At 53.3% G+C, this 20417-nt stretch overlaps 5 protein-coding genes and 1 pseudogene across 6 annotated transcripts; 5 read left to right on the top strand and 1 right to left on the bottom strand.

Moving 5' to 3' along the window:
* Nucleotides 1-29: 29 nt before the first annotated feature.
* Nucleotides 30-443, top strand: PHYSODRAFT_434743 (hypothetical protein; the record flags this gene model as incomplete). The annotated part of the gene is made up of 1 exon (XM_009517986.1): nt 30-443. A coding segment is annotated over one exon (414 nt), but the record flags the coding sequence as incomplete, so codon positions are not given.
* A 4558-nt stretch (nt 444-5001) lies between these two features.
* On the top strand, nt 5002-5382 carry PHYSODRAFT_470119 (hypothetical protein; the record flags this gene model as incomplete). Its single annotated transcript, XM_009517985.1, has 2 exons — nt 5002-5225; nt 5262-5382. The coding sequence occupies 2 exons, from the start codon at nt 5002-5004 to the stop codon at nt 5380-5382; spliced, it is 345 nt and encodes a 114-aa protein (XP_009516280.1).
* Nucleotides 5383-6579: 1197 nt separating this feature from the next.
* On the top strand, nt 6580-7114 carry PHYSODRAFT_471394 (hypothetical protein; the record flags this gene model as incomplete). Its single annotated transcript, XM_009517984.1, has 3 exons — nt 6580-6833; nt 6918-6986; nt 7093-7114. 3 exons carry the CDS (start codon nt 6580-6582, stop codon nt 7112-7114), a joined length of 345 nt encoding a protein of 114 aa, XP_009516279.1.
* Nucleotides 7115-7778: 664 nt separating this feature from the next.
* On the top strand, nt 7779-11576 carry PHYSODRAFT_294345 (hypothetical protein; the record flags this gene model as incomplete). Its single annotated transcript, XM_009517983.1, has 6 exons — nt 7779-8285; nt 8383-8868; nt 8992-9948; nt 10269-10796; nt 11047-11148; nt 11196-11576. The coding sequence occupies 6 exons, from the start codon at nt 7779-7781 to the stop codon at nt 11574-11576; spliced, it is 2961 nt and encodes a 986-aa protein (XP_009516278.1).
* A 2198-nt stretch (nt 11577-13774) lies between these two features.
* Avh1b-41 (Avr1b-1 avirulence-like protein) lies at nt 13775-15160 on the bottom strand (the record flags this gene model as incomplete). Its single annotated transcript, XM_009517982.1, has 1 exon — nt 13775-15160. The coding sequence occupies one exon, from the start codon at nt 15158-15160 to the stop codon at nt 13775-13777; it is 1386 nt and encodes a 461-aa protein (XP_009516277.1).
* Nucleotides 15161-19784: 4624 nt separating this feature from the next.
* Nucleotides 19785-19856, top strand: PHYSODRAFT_t216 (annotated as a pseudogene). The gene has a single exon. The product of its transcript is annotated as a tRNA-OTHER (tRNA).
* The last annotated feature ends 561 nt before the right edge of the window (nt 19857-20417 follow it).

Genomic DNA, 20417 nt, shown 5'->3' with positions numbered 1-20417 from the left:
TAGTGACCTCCAACACAGCGGAGGAAGCTCTGCCGACGTGGTTCTTGCCCCTGGAATTCGAGCCCAAACCGTTCGCTCGCAGGTCGATTGGCACCGTACACCGCGGAGTCTGGGGCGACCAAACGGACGTGGCGATCAAGTTCTTCCTGGTGGACGACGAAATGCTGGACGAGCGTATGCAGAGGCTGTTGGAGAAGGAGCTGGACGCAATTACCGCGTTGAGTCACCCGAACGTGGTTAAGATGTTTGGCGCCTCCCACATCAGCTTACCGCCGTTTACTGTGTACGAATTTGCATCGAACGGGAGTCTCAGTGGATTCCTTGCCCGATCGGATAGGAACAAGCAGCAAATGTGGAGGCTTTTGTATGAAGCAGCGTTGGGGTTGAGCCACATTCATGAGAGGAATATCGTCCACGGGAACCTCAAGCTCAGCAACATTCTTGAAAGTTGCAGCCGAATTGTTGATGCAAAAGGCGTGACGCCTCTCGTATCAATTCTGCAAAGCGGAACTACCGCACAGAGGGATGGTGCGGTACGAGCTTTGGCTAACCTCGCTCAGAATAGTGCGAGTCGAGGACAAATTGTGCGGAAAACTACGCTTTCTTTGCTTGTGGTACGACTGCGCAGCGGTACAGATACTCAGAAGTACCATGCGAGTCGAGCTTTGAGTAATTTGGCGATTGACAAGGAGAACTGTGGTTCAATTGTACACGCAGGAGCTATTACTCCGTTCGTCATCCTGCTGCAAACTGGAAACGATAATCAAAGCGTCTCGGCGGCACGGGCGGTGGCGAATTTGTCTGCCGCTACCGAATACCGCCGTCTGCTTGCTAGTGCGATCCCGCCTCTCGTTTCTCTCCTCCAGCGCGGAACTGATGTGGAGAAGGACGAGGCATCGCGAGCATTGGCCAGTTTAGCCGGTGATGAACACAACCGACCCCTGATCATACAAGAAGGAGCTCTTCCCATTTTCGTCACGCTCCTTGGACGCGGCAATAGCTGCCAGAAGGATCAGACGTCGCAGGCGTTGGCGAACTTAGCTCTCGATGCTTGTCATGCTGCTTCTATCGCTCGGGAAGGAGCTATTCCAGCTCTTGTGGAGCTACTTTCGCGAGGGGGTGGAAGAGTCCACGCTGTTCGAGCTTTGGGAAACTTGACTCTTGATGGGGAGACCCGCAAAATAGTTGCAAGTGCGGGTGTTATCCAACCTCTTCTGGGGCTTGTCCGAGCTGGAACGATGGACGAGAAAACGTTAGCCACGTGGATTCTCGTTAATTTGTCTGTAGACCCGCCTAATCGAGATCCTATTGCGCGCGCGGGATTTATTCCGCTTCTGGTGGAACTACTTACGACCGGAGTGGGTCTCGTCAATAAGTATTCTGCGCACGCAATACGACACCTGGCTTGTAGTCCTGCGATCCGCGGTGTGCAGCCGATCAAACAATTGGTGGCGCTTCTTCGCGACGGAACGGACGGTGAAAAGGGAGAAGCAGCACTTGCACTGGGAACTCTCGCGATCAACCAACCTGGACACAGAGCCAAAATCGCTAAACTAGGTGCTGTGGCCTTACTCGACGAGTTACGGCGGACTGGAGGGCAACAGCTGAAACGCAACGCGGAAGATGCCTTAGGGAGATTGAACGAACCGTCCTCGAAACGATTGCGTCGCGGTTAAACGCACTCAAGGTCGATTGCAGCCAATCACTCCAGGATCAGGCACCGCTGCTCAGTTGTTGCTGTTGGCGGCGAAGCCCCACGTACCAAGAACTAACATAAAGTAGTGTATGCGGCGCTAACCGAATCTTAACCGAAGTATTATGAGTATGTGCGCTCTAAAATGTGTAGATATTGTCGACGATCTTATCGATTCTACGCAACTTGCAAGTTCGAAACGAAAGACGTGGGGTGGGCATCACAATTGTCGTCCCATTTACCAATTCTATTGAGTAGCTTTGCGAAACATACGTGGAAAAAAGCGATAGAGACCTCACTTTTTCTTAATGTGCACCCGTCCCTTGAGATTATACTCGTGTAGAGCCGGTAGTTCGGTGCTGCTTTCAGTGCGTCCCCTTCCAAGCCCTTTAGCCCCGACTCGTTATAAGCGATAATCTGGAACTTCCAAATGCACGATTCTAAATTGTAGTGTCCTAAATTGCCTGTCATTCGAAATGCTTCATTACGTAAAAAAGGCGTCAGACTTCAACTACTTGAAGTACTAGACTAGTAGTACTAGTATCATACAGTAGTGTGTACGGCGCCCTCGCTGCTGCAGCTGGCGGTCCCTGGCGAGGGCCCCGTGGCTGCGGCGCTCCTCACGATCCAGCAGCTGTGTCTGCAGATGAAGGAGGCGCGCCCGGCGTGCAGTCGCCTCCACCGCCGCCTCAGGAGCCTCCTCGACGAGCTTCAACGCATGGAAACGGAGGAGCAACTTCCCGCCGCTGACTCACTAGAGAAATACACAGCGACAGTGACCAAGTATCTCCGCTTCCTGCAACTTAACTGCGAGAACGAACTTCTCTACCGCGTCGCGTTGTTCGAGGAGATGAAGAATGAGCTGAAGCAACTTAACGACGACGTCGCGGGGCTATTCGTTGAGTTGCTGGATGTGGAGGCCGCGGGCTGGGAGAAGCAATGGGAGGAAGACTGCACAGTGCAGGAAGCAGTACTTAGCGCCACTATTAAGGACAAAGCCGCTGTTCTTCACGATTTACAGACGCTGGGAGCTCAAACGGAGGCCTGGCTGACTCAAAAGGAAGAGCACTTGAGCAGTAGTTGGCAAAATGCAAAGTGATTCGATTCAGGTCCTTAGTTCGCAACCGCGTGCTACCTCTAAGCCTGCTACTGGATACCTCTTACTGGATACACCCTACTGGATTCTCTACTGGATACACAGTTACCTTATCCAATCAGAGAACGCCACGTCGATGCCCATCTTGTACCCACAATCTTGGCGTAATCACCGTGACGTAATCATCGTCCCGTAATCACCTGAATGATTGCGGTACCACACAGTGAAGGTCACGCCGACCTCACTGATGACGCGTTCGCGTCACACGGTCGCTTGGCGGGGCGTCGTCACATCAGTCTTGACAACACTCCCACTCGACTCGTCAGCGACCACGATGCCCAGCTTCGTCCTGAGCGCGTCGAACTGCGGCGCCGCGATCGGCTTCGTCATGATGTCCGCCAGCATGTCGAGTGTCGAAACATACTGCAACACCACTTGACCGTCTTCCACCTTCTCGCGCACGAAGTGGTAGCGAATGTCGATGTGCTTGGTGCGCTTGTGGAACTCCGGGTTCTTGGCCAACGCGATGGAGCCTTGGTTGTCCTCGTAGATCTTCACCGCTTCATCGCTCGCCATCTCGCCCAGCTCGCACAGAAACACCTTGAGCCACACCGCCTCCTGCGTGGCCTCCGACAGCGCCATGTACTCGGCTTCCGTCGACGAGAGCGCCACCGTGCGCTGCTTCTTGCTTCGCCAGCTGATGCATCCGCCGTTCATCATGAACGCGTAGCCGCTCGTACTCCGTCGAGACTCGATGTCGCCGGCCCAGTCCGCGTCCGAGTAGCCTTGCAGTCCGTCCTCGCTGCTCGCTTGAAACACGAGGCCGTGCGTCTTCGTGCCTCGGATGTAGCGGAAGACCCTCTTGAGCGCCTGCCAGTGTGTCGGACATGGATCCGCTGCGAACTGGCTCAGCACTCCCACTGCCGCTGCGAGGTCCGGACGAGTCCCCACCATGAGATACATGAGGCAGCCCACGGCGTTCCGGTACGGAACATTCGCCATGGTCTCGTCGTGCTTGCAGCCTCCCTCGCACATGGCCTTGGTCAGCTTCAGACCCGGATCCTGCGGTGTCTTCACAGGGTTGCTCTCATCCATCTTGAACTTCTCGAGAATGTCCTTCGCGAACTTGGTCTGCCGCACCGACACCTTCCCAGTCGCCACATCTTGCTCGATCTCCATACCGAGGAAGTACTTGAGCTGGCCCATGTCGGTCATCTCGAACCGGTCACTCAGCGCCTGCTTCGTGTCCTTCAGCATCCCGTCGCTGCTGCTGGCGAGGACCAGATCGTCCACGTACAGTGCCACGAACATCATGTCGTGATTGTCCCGCTTCAAGTAGATGCAGTGGTCGGACTCGCACTTCTTGAACCCCAGCTTCAACATGAACTCGTCGATCGTCTTGTTCCACATCCGCGGCGACTGCTTCAGGCCGTACAGCGAACGCTTGAGCCGGCACACGTAGTCGGGTCGATCTCCGTCCACATATCCGTCCGGCTGCGCCATGTAGATGTCCTCGTCCAACAAGCCGTTGAGGAACGCGGTCTTCACATCCATCTGGTGCACGGTGAGCTTGTACTTGGCCGCCAGACTCAGCAACACCCGAATCGACGTGAACTTGGCCACCGGTGCGAACGTCTCGTCGTAGTCGATGCCGTACTTCTGCGAGAACCCCTTCGCCACCAGTCGCGCCTTGAACCGCTCGATCTCTCCAGACTGGTTCTCCTTCACGCGGAACACCCATCTGCAGCCGATCGCCTTGCGTCCCTTCGGCAGTGGCACCAGGGTCCACGTCTCGTTCTTGCGGAGCGACTCCACCTCCGAGTCGCACGCCTCTTTCCACTTGTCTGCGTCGCTGGATTCCATCGCCGACTTGAACGTTGTCGGCATCTCTCCCACTGAATCCACGACGTACGCAGCCTCGAAGTCTTCCTTCTCTTGTGCTGCGGCAGACATCTCGTCCAGCGGCTGCTGTCGTCTCGGCACCGCATACCGCTTGACACTCGGAACCTCCACGGCTTCCTCGAGCGACTGCGTGCGCGGGTGTCGCTTGCTGCCGGGTTCAAAGTCTTGATTCCGCGCAGCTTCTTCTCTGTTCTCGTCTGATCCGGACTGAGTCTCTTCATCCGTGGTGTCTTCATCATCATCTGTCGGAAGACTCACCAACACCTCCTTCGAAGCGTAGTCGCGTCTCCCACCGTCGAAGACATCCTCCATGAACTGCGCGTCGCGGCTCACCAACACGCGACCGCTCTCGATCTCCTCGAACCGATACGCCTTCTCGTGCTCCGAGTACCCGAGGAAACGACAGCGCACCGACCGAGCGTCGAACTTCGACCGCTTCTCCTTCGGCACGTGCACGTACGCGTGGCACCCGAACACCTTGAGGTTGGCCAGCAAAGGCTTCTTGCCGGTCCAAACGTGGTGCGGCGACTTGTCGTGACTGATGGCGCGCGTCGGACACCGGTTGCGGAGGAACGTGGCCGTCATCACCGCTTCTCCCCAGTACTCCTTCGACAACCCGGCGTGCTCCAGCATGCAGCGCGCACACTCCACCAGCGTCCGATTCATTCGCTCGGCCACTCCGTTGAGCTGAGGCGTGTATGGTGGCGTGAACTTCTGCTCGATGCCGCGATCCGCACACAACTTGGCCATCGCACCCGAAGTGTACTCGCCGCCGTTGTCGCTCCGAAGCACCTTCACTCGCTTGCCGGTCTGCGTCTCAGCCAACGCGACGAACGCAGCGAACTTGGCAGCCACCTCTGACTTGTTCCGTAGCAGGTACACCACGCAGAAGTGCGACTTGTCGTCGATGAACGTGACGAAGTAGTGCTTGCCTCCGAACGTCGCCGTCTGCATCGGACCGCACACATCGCTGTGGACCACCTCCAGCACTTGCTTCGCACGGTTCGGCGACGACTTCATGAAGCTTACTCGCGTTTGCTTGCCGAGTGCGCACCCGTCGCACACCTCCCACTGCTTCACCGACGTCATTGGGATGCCAGTGCCGTAGCCCTTCTTGACGATGGCGTCGAGACCACCATGGCCGATGTGACCAAGTCGAAGGTGCCAGAGGTACGACGTGGTGTCCCCTTGGCGATTCTTCGAGCTTGCCGCATTGGCCTCGTCAGCAGGCGTCCTCGGCGTCATGCAGAGCTTGAACAGTCCTTTGCCTTCGCGAGCGCCGAGCTTCCACTTGAGACCCTTCGTTTCCGCAAAGCACCCGTCGCTCTCGAAGGTCACTGGCCCGACGTCCTTGGTGAAGCGGCCGACGGAGAACAGGTTGCGCGACAGCTTCGGGATGTGCCACACACCCGTGAGCACACCCTTCTTCATGCCGCGCGGTGTCTGCATCGACATCACGATGTCGCCGCTCCCCACCGCCTGAACCACGCCGTCGTCCGCCAGATGCACGTCCACCGGAGAGATCTTCTTGTAGTTCTTCATGTACTCCTTCGAGTACGTCATGTGCTGCGTCGCACCCGAGTCGACCAGCCACATGCCGCTCAGCTTGGAGGCACCCGTGTCGCCACCAACCGAGAAGAGGAAGTCGCCAGAGTCATCTTCGACCTGCGCGACGTTCGCTCGTTGCGGCCTCTGCCGCTCCCCGTTCTCGCGGATCCGCACCGGACACTTGGCGATCCAATGTCCGTGCTCGCCGCAGTAGTGACAGGCGCTCGTCCTCTGCGCTTGCGCCTGCCGTCCCTTGCGCTTCCCGTTGTCGCTTGTCATGAACGCTTGACCTTGAGCGTGCGCGGTTCCGTCAGCACCGCCACCTTGTTCCTTGCGCTTCATGTCCTCGTGCAGGAGCCGAGACGTCACGAGCTCCCACGTCAGCGTGTCGGAACGCGATTCCAACGCCGTGATGAGGAACTGGTACGACTCGCTCAGACTGGCAAGAAGCGTGATCACCAAGTCGTCCTCGCTGACCGGAGCGCCGACCGCGTCGAGCTGTTCCGCCAGCGTCTTGAGCTTGTTAATGTGCTCCAGCACATCATCACCTTCGTCCATCGTTGTCGTGAAGAACCGTCGACGAAGAAAGAGCTTGTTCGCCAGGCTCTTCTTCTCGAAGTGTCCCTCGAGTCTTGACCATGCATCATGCGCGTCCTTCGCCGACCGCACCAGCGGCAGCTGCGAGTCCTCCAACGCGAGACAGACGATCGCCAGCGCCTTGCGCGACTTCTTGCGAAACGTCGCTTGGTCCGCCGCGGTCGTGCACTGCTCGAGCTTCACTTCCCCACTCGTCACTTCCCACAGTTCGCGCTCCTCCAGCACCATCTGCATCTTGAACTTCCATGTGTGGAAGTTGGTTCCGTCGAACTTGTTGATGCGGGCGGTCGCGGTCGGGGCGGCGTCCATGGCGAAGGCGTAGTCGGGGTCTTGGTCAGGGAAGACGGGGCTTGGGCTCATAACCAAAAGGAAGAGCACTTGAGCAGTAGTTGGCAAAATGCAAAGTGATTCGATTCAGGTCCTTAGTTCGCAACCGCGTGCTACCTCTAAGCCTGCTACTGGATACCTCTTACTGGATACACCCTACTGGATTCTCTACTGGATACACAGTTACCTTATCCAATCAGAGAACGCCACGTCGATGCCCATCTTGTACCCACAATCTTGGCGTAATCACCGTGACGTAATCATCGTCCCGTAATCACCTGAATGATTGCGGTACCACACAGTGAAGGTCACGCCGACCTCACTGATGACGCGTTCGCGTCACACGGTCGCTTGGCGGGGCGTCGTCACATCAGTCTTGACAACAGACTCTTAAGTAACTTTGCAGGGGATGAAGTCAATGATGGGGGTTATTGCGGCAGCACTTGGCTTCCATGAAATGGAGCTTCCCCCCTGGTTTGTGCCGCCCTACCATGGGCAATGTGAAGAACAGCCCTTCGGGAGTGGACAGTGCGGATCGCTGCACGTCCAAGAACTGGACGATCAGGGCGAAGCGGTGGTGAAGTTTTTCCATGTGGATGATGGAGTAATCGACGAATGTGTGCGGCGAAAGATTGCGAAGGAGCTGGATGTGATTTTCGAGATGGATCGGGCAAGATGCTTTGTAGCTCGCACGCCAGTTCGCTACCGTTTACTGTTCACCGGTTCGCGAGCAACGGCAATCTTCGGTCGTTCTTGTCCCGCTCGGAAGATAATAAGCGCAAAATGTGGCGGCTGCTGTACCAAGCAGTGCTGGGGTTGAAATACATCCACTCCAAGGGTGTGACCCACGGCAACCTGAAGCTGTCCAATATCCTTGTGGATGCAGACGGCAATGCACAACTGGCGGATTTCGGACTGCATACTCTACGAACTTGTGCCACCCTGTCGTCGGATGCTCCACAGGAATCAGGCACGGATAAAGTTTACTGGCTAGCCCCGAAATACTTGGCAAGACGACCGACGTTTGCATCGGATATGTATTCATTTGCGATGTGTATGTTTGAAGCTGTGACCGAAGAACCTCCTTATGCGCTGTTATGTGGCGGTGATATTCGTGATTGCGTAAGAAGCGGGGATACCCCAGGCAAACCCGATGGAATGACCGACGATGACCGACAAAGACCCAGAGAAACGGATATCGCTACCTCTGGTGCTTAAGAAACTGAAAGATCTTGCAAACTGGGAATCTATGGGGAGACCTCTTACGGCTAAGACGTGCAGTGGGTGTTCTTTTACGATTTCGGCTGGTTCTCGATTTTGCGCGGAGTGCGGACTACCAGTTACCGGTACCCGGGAACTCGCTCAAAGTTGTACGCAGCGTGCGACTTTAGAGCTTGCCTGCGAGAAATCTGTCGAGGCACTGATCAGTGCAATTCTCGTTGGCGATACGGATCAACAGGAGCAAGCTCTTATGCGCCTTTACCAAAAATGCTGCGACGATGACCTGCGCCAACAAATGTACGACTCAAATGGAGTCCCTGTACTAGTCGAAATTGTGAAAAACGGCCGCACACATTTTGGGCAACTTGGTGCGCTTGGGTGTCTTACCTGGGCGGGCCAAGATTCCCGAATGTCGTCACAAGAGCTGCTATCGCTCTGCGATTTGGTTCGTGTTGCCACGGCTGTTGGGTGTACCGCTATGGGGGTCAGTATGCGTCAAGGCAACAACGAAGAGAAAATTAAGGCGATTGCATACTGCACGTTTGTTGCTGCTGCAAATGGCCAAAATGAGCTTTGAAAAGCTGGAGTTGTGGCACCTCTAATCGAGTTACTGGCAAATGGAGGCGAGATGGAACAGCTGTGGTCCGTCAGCGCGCTTGGGCATTTAGCCAACAACGACACAAACCGTCTTGCACTTGTTCGAGATGGAGTCATCGCGCCGGTGGTACACGTAAATCGAGCTGGCACTGTTCTTCTCAGGGAACGATCACTCTGGGCGCTAAGTCAGTTTAGTGTTACTAAGGCGTGTTGTGGTGTGCTTTCAACGGGAGGTGCGATTTCGTGCTTTGTCACATTGCTTCGTGAAGGTAGTGATACCGAGAAACGCCACGCCGCGTTTGCACTGGCAAATATTTCATTGTCCGGTACAGCTAACAAACGCGTCATAGTCGCGGAAGGTGCTTTACCTGCTTTCGCGATGCTGCTGCGACGTGGAACTGATATCCAGAAGACCTACGTGCTGCGAGCGCTGGGGGAGCTGGCGGTTGATAAGGAAAATCGCGACTTAATCATGAGTGAAGATATAGTCACGGCTGTTGTGGCTATTGTTTCTAATGGCCCCGATACGCAGAAGTTGACGGCAGTGCTGGCTTTGGGTAATTTGGCTGCAGATGTGGGCAACATTGAAGCTATAACGCGTTCAGGAGCCATACCGGTGCTTCTGGATCTATTGCAGCATGGGGGTACAAGACCGAAAGAGCAAGCTGCGCGATGTCTAGCGAATATATCGCTGGATTCTGAAAGTTGCAGCAGAATTGTTGATGCACAAGGTGTGTCACCTCTCGTAGCACTTCTGCAAAGCGGAACCACTACACAGAGGGATAGTGCGGTACGGGCTTTGGCGAACCTCGCGCATAATCCTGCAAGCAGAGACCAAATTGCTCGGGAAAACACGCTTTCCTTGCTTGTGACACGACTGCGTGGGGATACTGATTCTCAAAAGTACCATGCAAGTCGAGCTCTGGCTAATTTGGCGCTTGACAAGGAGAACTGGAGCAACCAAAAAGTCCAGGCAGCACGGGCTGTTGCAAATTTGTCTATCCCCGCCTATCCCCGCCGAAAGCCGTCATCTGCTTGCCAGTGCCATCACGCCTCTTGTCGCTCTTCTTCAATACGGAACGGATGTGGAGAAGGACCAGGCATCTCGAGCATTGGCTAGTCTAGCCGGTGATGAGCACAATCGTCCCTTGATTTTAAGAGAAGGAGCTGTTCCGACTTTCGTTATGCTCCTTGAACGAACCTCAAGCTGTCCAATATCCTAGTGATGCACAACTGGCGGATTTCGGACTGCATATACTCCGTGTGTGCGCTACCTAGTCATCGAAGGCTCCGCGGGAAGTAATTGCGAATAACGTCCGCTGGCTAGCCCCGGAATGTTTGGCTGGGCGATCGACGATTGCGTCTGACGTGTACTCGTTCGCCATGTGTATGGTTGAAGCTGTGACTGAAGAACCCCCTTACGCGTTGATAAGTGCTGATGATGTTCGTAGCTGCAAAGAAAGTGGAGAAATCCCGGACAACCCTGATGAAATGGCTGACGAAGTTTGGAAGCTCGTCGTGTCGATGACCGACAAAGACCCAGATAAACGTGTTCCACTTTCTGTCGTGGTTGCAAGTTTAAAAGCTTGGTCAGACTGCGAATCTGCCGAGAGATCTCTTACGGCTAGTGTTTGCTGTGAATGTTCTACTATGATTTCGGCTGGTTCTCGGTTTTGTTCGGAGTGTGGAGTACCAGTGTTTTCTTCCTTTCAAACGACGCACAATAATCAATTGAACCGTGCACACGATACCCCGATCGCAACATCCGAATCGACCTATGAACACTCTATCGAGGACCTGATCAACTCAGTTCTCGTTTGTGGCGTGGATGAACAAGTGCTACGAAGCCGTGCTGCGCGGTGCTAGCGGCAGGAGGTGCAATTCCGTGCTTCATCACACTGATTCGCGAAGCTTACTCAGCGCCCAGACTGACCGCACCCTGAGAACACCAGTACTGGCTCGACTTATAGCTACCACAGGCGCTACGGCTCCATCCCGAGCAAGTTCAAGACGACTTGTTTCGTTGCTGGCCAATTAATTGTCCAAGAGCACTAACTGACCACAGCTTTTCCGCTTCATCACCATTCACCAGTACTTTGACAAGCGGCGCCACAACACCAGCGCGTTGGAGCAGGTCGTGGCCGTCTGCACCAGCAACACACGTGCAGTAAGCCATCGCCTTAATTTTCTCTTCTTTGCTGCCTTCACGCATAGTGGCCCCCATTGCAGCACACTCATCGGCCGTGGCGCCACGAACGAATCCTCGAAGCGAAGCGAGCTCCTGTGGGGAGACTCTGTTTGCCGCATTCAGGCATCCAAGTGCACAAAGTTGCGCGAAATGTGTGCGACCATGTTTCACGATTTCGACTAGACGGTAATGAGACTGAGAAAAATTATGCGGTGCTTGGACTTGCAAACATTACTTGGTCCAGCAAGACCAATAGAACCATCGAAGGTGCCATACCTGTTCTAGCGGCACTGCTACGAAGTGGAACACAACCCCAGAAGGAATTCGTGGCTCGGGCTGTGGCTAATCTGGCGATCGATAAAGAAAATCACGGCTTGTTAATGGGCGAAATATTGAAACTATTGTGACCCTCCTTCGTGATGGATCGTGTTCTCAGAAATACAGCGCAGCACGAACGTTGGCCAATTTGGCAACAATTGGGAACTCTGGTGCTATTACGCAGGCAGAAGCCATACCGCCGCTTGTTGGTTTGTTGAGGCATGGGAGTGAGACCCAGAAAGATCAATCCACACGCTGTTTGGCGAAGCTGGCGAAGGCTGCTACAAGTTGCAGCAGGATAATTGATGCACAAGGTGTACCGCGCCTCGTGACACTTCTGCAGCAGTTCACAGCAGGATCATGCAGCACGAGCGTTGGCGAATTTAGCTCAGCATGATGCAAGTCGACGTGCAATAGCCAACAAGACGACCATTTCGTTACTTGCGACGCGGCTCCGTGGAGGTTCTGATACCCAAAAGAACCACGCAAGTCGAGCTTTGGCCGCCTTCGCAATCGATAAGGATAACCACGCTATAATCATCAGCGTAGGAGCTGTCTCGATATGCATTGCAACTCTACAAAGTGGGAACGATAAAGCAGAAAGTTCAAGTGTCGCGAACTCTGGCAAATTTAGCTGCTGATACTGGGAACCGCAGATTACTTGAGTGTGCGGCCAAACCCCTTCTCGCTCTTCTTCAATACGGAACTGAAGCACAAAAGGACCAGGCGTCACGAGCATTGGCTACTTTAGCCTACGAGGAGAGCATCCGACCCTAGATTGTAAACGAACGAGCTGTCGCGGCGTTTGAGAAGCTTCTCCGACAGGGTAGAAGTATCAGGCTTCGCGGGCTTTGGCCGGCATAGTCTGGGATCTTCGCCGTGCTGCTACTATATCCCGTGAAGGAGCTACCCCCCTCTTATCGAGTTACTAGGAGAAGGAGGAACGAAGGATCAAACCACTCGAGCCGCTCGAGTATTGGCAGATTTGGCCCGAGATTCGCAAATCCGTGTAGAGGTTGTGGCTTCGGGTGTCATCCTGCGTCTCCTAGGTATTCTTCGCGCTGGAACTAGCAGCGAGAAAGCAGAAGTCATACGGATTCTGATAAACGTGTGCGTAGACCCGTCCATTGCGCTCCTGTGGCGCCTGCAGGATTCATCCGGCCTCTGGTGGAGCTTCTTACACATGGGGAAGGTGTCGCAAGGAGTATTCTGCACAAGCGCTACGAAATCTGACCCAATCCGTGGAGAAGTTGGTGTTGGAGCGGTCGAGCCATTAGCGACGCTCCTTCGTAATGGCACTGACGGTGAAAAACAGCAAGCCGCTTTAGCACTGCGAAATCTCGCTACTAACCAGCCTGGACACAGAGCCGCAATGACACAGCTAGGCGTGGTGGCCTTACTTAGACTGGACTACACAATGGGTTGGGCCTTGCTACAGGTGGCTGGGTGAATAGTGCTGTGACTAGAGGGACAAGACTGCTAAGAGACGTTCTTCGGTGGGAGATTCCTGTTTCCGGACAGATTATCTTTCATGCGACTCACGAAGACATGACGCCAGTTTTGCGAGAGCTCATTATACTTCTCCTCGTCTGAAACACAGCGCAGAGGAAGCCTTAGGAGAATTGGTTGAGGCGTCTTCGAAACGATCGTGTCGCGGCTAGATGAACCGGATCTGGGCTGCATGGCGCTGCTGCTCCTGGCACAACCCAGAACGGCAATTTTCTTCCTGGGAGCACGCGAGACAAGAATCTGCCGAGTAGTGGAATCGACAATTCTCGTTTCGTGACGCTGTTATGACTTCGTTCCCCTACTTCAGCTCGGCGTTGATTTCGTTTTAAGTGAAGGCGAGCCAACAATTAAGATGATAAAGATTCCGAGTCCGTGACCTTCGCCGTGGTGGCTCAAGGTTCGAATGCCATCAGCACTTGGCTGCGAACTACTTCTTCGAAGTATTTGTGACCAAGAAGACTGGCAGCAACTCCACGAACTCCAACCAGCTCCGAAGGTGCTGCAAACCATTATTGGGTACTTAGTATTCCAAATTTATCAGCCATTTGCTGAATGGGGCTTGCGCAGTGCAATTCCACCTATGAAACCCTTTGGCATCATATTAGCTACTACTGTAGCTGTCTGTACAGCCAGTGGAGGTGAGATCCGCTTGTATCATTCTAAAATTGCTTTCTCTCTGGAATGGGTGATCCTTTGATAGGTACAACCCGTGTCATTTACCAATTCTATTGAGTCGTTTTGCGTACATACTTTCAGCGTGGAGAAAGCGGTGGAGACCTCATTCTTTCTTAATGTGCACCCGTCCCTTGAGATAGTAATCGTAGAATTCGTAGTTCGGTGCTGCTTTCAGTTCGTCTCCTTCCAGATTCTTCAACCCCAACTGGTTCTTGACATAGTCCTCCGGGCGCAGGTTCTTGGTCCAGATTTGCGTCTTGATTTGCAGCTCTCTGACGGAGGCTTCCTTGCTCACAAGGTTCGGCGGTATCTCGGCATTCTCCATCGTCAACTTGAGGATGTAGTCGTCCAACAGGTTGACATACTTCTCGTAGACCTTGTAGGGTTTTGAAGTCCTCAGCTTAATGTCGCGATAATCAGATAGCTTCAGCATTTGCCAGATATCGAACGTGGTACGGCGCTGCTTGAGCCAGCCATGCAGTAGATACTCCTCCCCCTTCTTTTTGTATTTGTTGAAGAAGAGGAAGTTCGGGTGCATTTCAAGCGTCCTTCCAGCCAATCCCTCCAGACCCAGCCTCTTGGATACATCATCATAGGAAGTCCAGTCCTCTGCCCACTCTTTCAACTTCCTCTTGACAAAGTACTTGTAGTCCCCGTAGTTCGGGTGGGCGAGCACAGCTTCAGCAGAGAGACCGTTCAGGTGAAACTTTCCCATCACTTCCATCACAGAAGCGTCGTCCCTTAGCCAGACCCGAATCTGGTTGGCCACAAACTCTTCGTAGTACTTGAAGTTCAACGCTTTGGTGCGCTCCGCTTCAGCCAGCGTGTTCAATCCAAGGCGCATCAGGGCATCATTAAGAGTGACCTCGTCTTTCACCCACACCAGCGCTTGGCTATTCAGATATTCGTCGTAATACTTGAAATTCGGGTGTCTCTCGAGAACATTGTCCGCCAGGTTTAGAAGACCCAACTCCTCCTTGACCTCGGTCGGCGTGAGCTGCTTCTTGGTCCAAACCGGCAGTTGGGAGGTCACAAAGTCGTCGTAGAACTTGAACTTCGTGGTCTTTTTGCGCGCGGCCTCAGTCAGGTCGTCCAGGGTCGAGAGCATTAGCTCCTGTCTGACAAACTCGACCGACTTCTCGTTCTTGGCCCAAACTTGCAGCCTCGCCTTCAGTGGTAGCACGGGCGACACGTGTTCGCTAAACGTTCTGCCGGCTCGACTGAAAGTCTTCTTGATCGACTTGAATGTGTTGAGAGACTTGAGCGACTCGGGCACAACTCGATCTTCCGAGTCGACATCAGCGTCGCCGTCTTTGGCCTCGGCATCCGTCTTGTCCGCTCTCAAGAACTGCCTCGCGGTGGTCTCAGTGACGATAGAGGCCACAGCTGCGGTCGAACTCACCTCAGCTAAGTCTGCAGCCGATGAGAGAGCATCGCTGCTGGCGAGAAGTGAGGCCGCCACGACGAGCAGAGCGGGGTACCAACGCATAACTTCGAGACTGGTGATCCTGTGCTGCCACGCCAACCAGTGGAGTTGTCAGCTTGTGAACTTTCCTGAGCAAAGCTTCGGATACATAGTGCAAAGCTCAAGAAAGTCAAGGCGAAGTACGTACTTAATGTAAATACGCAACCAACCGTACCGGTACAATAATACACCGCTCGCTCGCAATCTAAGGACACAATCCGAGGCTTTGCTGCTGAGCCATGTGGTAGTTTCTCACTTGGTTTCACACTGCTGCATTGTGGAATCCCCCAGAGGGAATTTCCTCACACAGAATGCCCAAGATCACAAATTCGTTGATCAAAGCACTGCTTGCGTACCCTAATAACCGTACCTTATGGTGAAGAATTCGTATATTCGAATGGACAAAGTTGTGATTCTCGTGATACGTAACTTATCGACTGTGAGTGATGTATCGCACTGCCAACAGTGCTGGAAATTGCACTATTCTATTCTGGCAGAAGAAGTATATTTAGGGTACGTTGTATTGCCACGGCAGCACACTTTCGTACCGGTACATGTATGCTTAGAGAAAGCCGAAAAGGATGGTGAGAAGTTTGGGTTCATAAACAGGGGGAGGTGATATCGAGTCGATATTATCGACAGCGGGCTTCCCGCTAACTGCAGCCGGGAGCGAGGACAGGCGCAACAGTACTGACAAACGTTGGTACAATGCTAACGTTCAGTGAACGGCTTCAATACATGTAGCCTACCTGTAGCTAGCTATCTGGGGTGTAAGTATGCGGAGAGCTGGCTTGAGTCTTCGCTATGAACAGTGGTAGGCTGTGTCTTGTTTTACTAAGTCCCACCACTACAGGCATTCACACTTAGGCATGCATTTCGGTACCCTAAGATATGCACGAAAGAATGCTATCGGTAAACCTCAAAATAGACGTAAGCTGGATAGAAGTACATGTGAAACCTATGAGCTTTATCGTCGGCTGTAAAATGCCTTACGATACACGTAGAAATTGACAAAATAATGGCGACTGCAGGCTCATGAGAGGCCAACCAAATGCATGACACTCTATTAATAATGCGGATCCATGATCTACCCAAGCGGATCGATGATCTAACCAAACTGATCGATGATTTACCCAAGCGGATCGATGATTTACCCAAGCGGATCGATGATTCACCCAAGCGGATCGATGGCACTACCGAAGCAGATCGATGACACTACCGAAGCGGATCGATGATCTACCAAAGGGGATCGATGATACTATCTAAGCGGATCTAAAATCGTGCTTACGTCTTAGTATGCAGCTTATGACGGTGAGTACAAGTATTGCACTGCTGTAGTCGACTTACCTTTAGAGGTGGTGGAGTTATCGACAGCGCAGTACGCTCGTGAAGCAGTTCTTGTCTGGGGCTCCAAACAGGAATTCCATACGAACTTCTAAAACGTACCAACGCTTGTCAAAATATGCAAATCGATCCCAAAAGCATATTTCTGTACCAGCTGCCCGTTTTTGTTTTTTTGCATCTGTACGGCTAATATAGGAATTTGTATGTAGCCCCGCTGCACTTAGCGGGGAGCCCGCTGTCGCACCTGGTTGCAAAGCGTACCTTCACTCATTCCGGTAGCTAATACAGTACAGTAGCGAATAGCATTTAATGTACATATATTGTTTCAGATAACAGAAGAACAGATCCCATCGAGCATCTTCGAATCTTCTGTCGCGGATCCGGACGTCTCGTATTATACGAGTCGTATAAAATGACCACGTGCTTACCAGTGGTAAGTTACCTCGACTCGCGTTACAGCACCTTTAATGCGACCGCACAACATCTGCCTAAAGCGCCTTTAAGCCCTACGGCGCCTTTAAGCCAAAAAGAGGGGTGAATCTGGGGGTGCTGCAGTGTACTGGAACAAACCCCTGCAATTAGAAAACTAACACCGAGTTGCGGCAGCGGGTCCATCCGCTGGAATACCTGATGCAGGACCTACCTCCGCAAAATCGCGCAGACCTGCTTTACGAGCACTCCGCGCAGGTTTGCTTGCTGTGGCAACGTGTCCTCACAACAGCTCCCAGATGAGCCCATGACACCCGTCCCGCTGCTATCCGTCAATACAAATCCTTTATTATTCTGATCTGTGTAAAGATTTGCTTCTGTACACAGACTTTGCACCGATTGCTAGGGCGCCCTTAGCTTTACGGCGCCATTACAGTGTAGGTTGGCTTTGGAAATGGGCACCCCGAAGGAGTCCCTGAGGAGGCGGGGGTCCTGCTAAGTGCCTACTTACACTCCGCCGATGCAAGCTAGTGCGTTCGATAGCTCTAACATACCTATATGAAGTACACGTGTTCAATATGCTAGTGGCTGCAGTTTTCATATCAAACGGATCGCGCTGTCAATCAGCTACAGCAGCAGGAAGACAGCAGCCAGCGCTGCCCCCTCGAAACGAACTTACATCACTCAAAAAGTATTCCGGAGCTTACGAGAGCATTGATCTTAGACGCGACCTTCCAGCTAATAATCGCTGCTTCCGCATGCAAGGAACCGAGACGCCTGAAAAGTTGTTGAGACCCCATCTATACATGTAGATATTGGACCATGGTACAAGTACTGTAAATGTGGCGACTTTCGGTGACCGGGCTGTATTGGTCACGCTGAAGCAGTTTGTATGTGTCAGAGCAACGCGATGCAGCGCCATTGCAGAGGTAACTCGAGGTAGTTAGAGCACCTTTAATGCGACAGCACAGCAGCACCGTTAATGGCGCCTTGGGCGCCATTAGTAAAGCAGCTGGTTTTCAGGTTGGAGGGGAATATGTAGACTGTTGCCTCAGCTTTCCAACGTCCGAAACGGTGCTAACATTGACTGTACGCAGCACGTAAGCCTGCACCTGGACAAACTTTTGGTACTGCCTAGCTGGCAACGCACAGAACGCCTTCTGCGGATCTTCGTGCTAGCATTTTCCGGTTGCTATACTACATTTGTCTACCTAGGTGTTAATACTCTGTGTGTTTTTAGCGCAATGATTTTGTGTACAAATGCGAGCCACGCGGCGTGGCCCACGCCCCCATGCACACACAGGGAAGTTCAAGCTTTGGTAGATTTGCCACCACGTAGCACCACGGCAGTTCGGTTTCTGAATATTTAACGAAAAGTTCTATAACCGCACCGACTTATACAAAATCATTTTGGTGACAAATTACGGTTACGCTTTACTTATGTTGCGCAACCTCTATTGCCGTTTGCAGATAGTTTGGCCAACGCATGCTTATTATCTCGTCAATAATCTCGATTTTAACCCAGCCAGCTCTTAATTAAGACCTAGGTCTGATTTTTATATTCTCTGGATTTTATCCAGAGTTGTTATGGCGATACGACTGCAGGTGCAAATCACTATAAAAATGCATGCTCCGCTATCGGTTAAAAACGAACGGGTCATTAACGTATCGGAACGTACCCGTTAACTTTAATAAACGCTTGGATAATATATTATCAGCGGCGTGTTGCTTGAGTCTTTTAGGGTCGACATTCACGTGACACGATCGATCGAATGTCGCTCGACCATGACTCCAAACATAACTACAGTTGTGTTTGCAGTACGTGTATGTTCAACGATGTTACATCGGTGTCGCCACGTTCAAGTCATGGAACGACATCCACGAACACCCACGACTTCAATTTAAAGTCGTGGGTGTCGTTGAAGTCTTCAAACGATGCTTGTAACGGGCCAGGTGTGTGTCCGTTACTAGCTTACACGTAGCGGTGAGGAAGCTTAGTTAAGACTCGGATTTTGTGAGATCAAGCAGTCAGTCTTGGGTAAAATCAACTCTGTTTATGTAAGGACCAGGGCGGCTACCCCTGGTCTCATGTGAGCCACTCAAATGTAAGTCAACGCCTGATTGGCTGAAATGGGGTCTGGCTTCCCCAATTCAGCCAATCACGATGACCGTCAGTACACGCTAGCCGTGTACTGACTTAACTACTTTATGTACTGTCAATCTACCTACTTATGTAAATGGGGCCCATTACATCATCTCCCTCTCAAAGTTGCGCTTACGTTGCGTAAGCGCAAAAGACACATTTCCGAAAGAACACTCGAAGAACACCATGGACGACCGAGGTGGCGGAGGGACGGCGCACGTGTTACCGAGCGCCACAGGACGACGCAGGCGCAGCAAGCTTACACACACCAAGACATCTCGTCGGCGCACACGCCGAAGCAACGCGCAGCGCCCCAAAGTGGCTGCGGACATCCACGGACACCCGAAGGGACGGCGGTCGTGGCAACGACGCAGCATGGGAAGCGACACCAACGCTTGACGACAAGCGCAACTGTGATTCGCACAGAGCGGAGACCCGGCGAGTGTCGAGACACAAGATGGCGATCAGCGTGGCGTGGTTCTTCGCGACGACCCTTAGAAGTAACTCCCGACGAAGAGTCGCGTAACCATCGACTCGAACCGACGTGGCAGCGAGACCAGCTTGGACATCTTCGACACCGGCGATCATCGGTGGAGCGGCGTAGTGGGCAAGCGCTCACCGTGCTGAGCTGTGACGCGTGGGTTCGAACCCCACGCGAATCCTTCTTGTCGTTTGCCATGCGCAGTCGCTCCAAGCTTGATCAGGTCACGCGCGTCATTGTGGGGACTCAAAGTCCAGCTAGCGTAGTGGTCTAACGCTGCGCCACCAAGGCGGAGGTCACCGGTTCGAGTCCGGCGGTCGTCGTCGGGTTTTCTTCTTAGTCTTCGCGGTGAACGCCACCGCGAGCTTGCGGTGGGGGTTCACTTCCATCATCACGCTCACTTAAGGCTTCAGCTTCCGCGGGGAGCTCCGTGGTTTTTTCAGCAGCAGCGACCTTCGCCTCATAGTCACGGACAACATCGGGGACATCCCGAAGAAGAGCTGCGCGCGTCTCCCACGTGTCCTCGTCAGGTGGAAACCCAAGCCAGCGTACTCGGTAACGTCCCGCGGCTGGGATCGCACGAGGAGCTCGGGCTGGATTACGCCCACGCCCGTTTGCACGAGATGGGTCCTCGTGGTGAACGATGCGGTCCACAATCCAGCACGCTTCACCCGCCGAGTCGACAATCGGAGGAGGACCATCGCGACGGTACAGGCTTGGGTGATGGGTGTTGGCATCGCGGGTAGCCTCGGGTACATTACCCGTCAGTGAATCCTGGTGATCAGAGGTCGGAATATCTGCAGGATGATATCGCTTGAGGCGCCCGACGTAGAAAGTCGGGTGAAGACGCAGCGAAGACGGGATGTCCAGTGTGTACGCGTTGC

Source organism: Phytophthora sojae (genome assembly GCF_000149755.1).
Source record: "Phytophthora sojae unplaced genomic scaffold PHYSOscaffold_1, whole genome shotgun sequence".
In the NCBI taxonomy this organism is placed as follows: Eukaryota; Oomycota; class Peronosporomycetes; order Peronosporales; family Peronosporaceae; genus Phytophthora; species Phytophthora sojae.
This window is presented reverse-complemented; position numbering and strand designations above follow the sequence as displayed.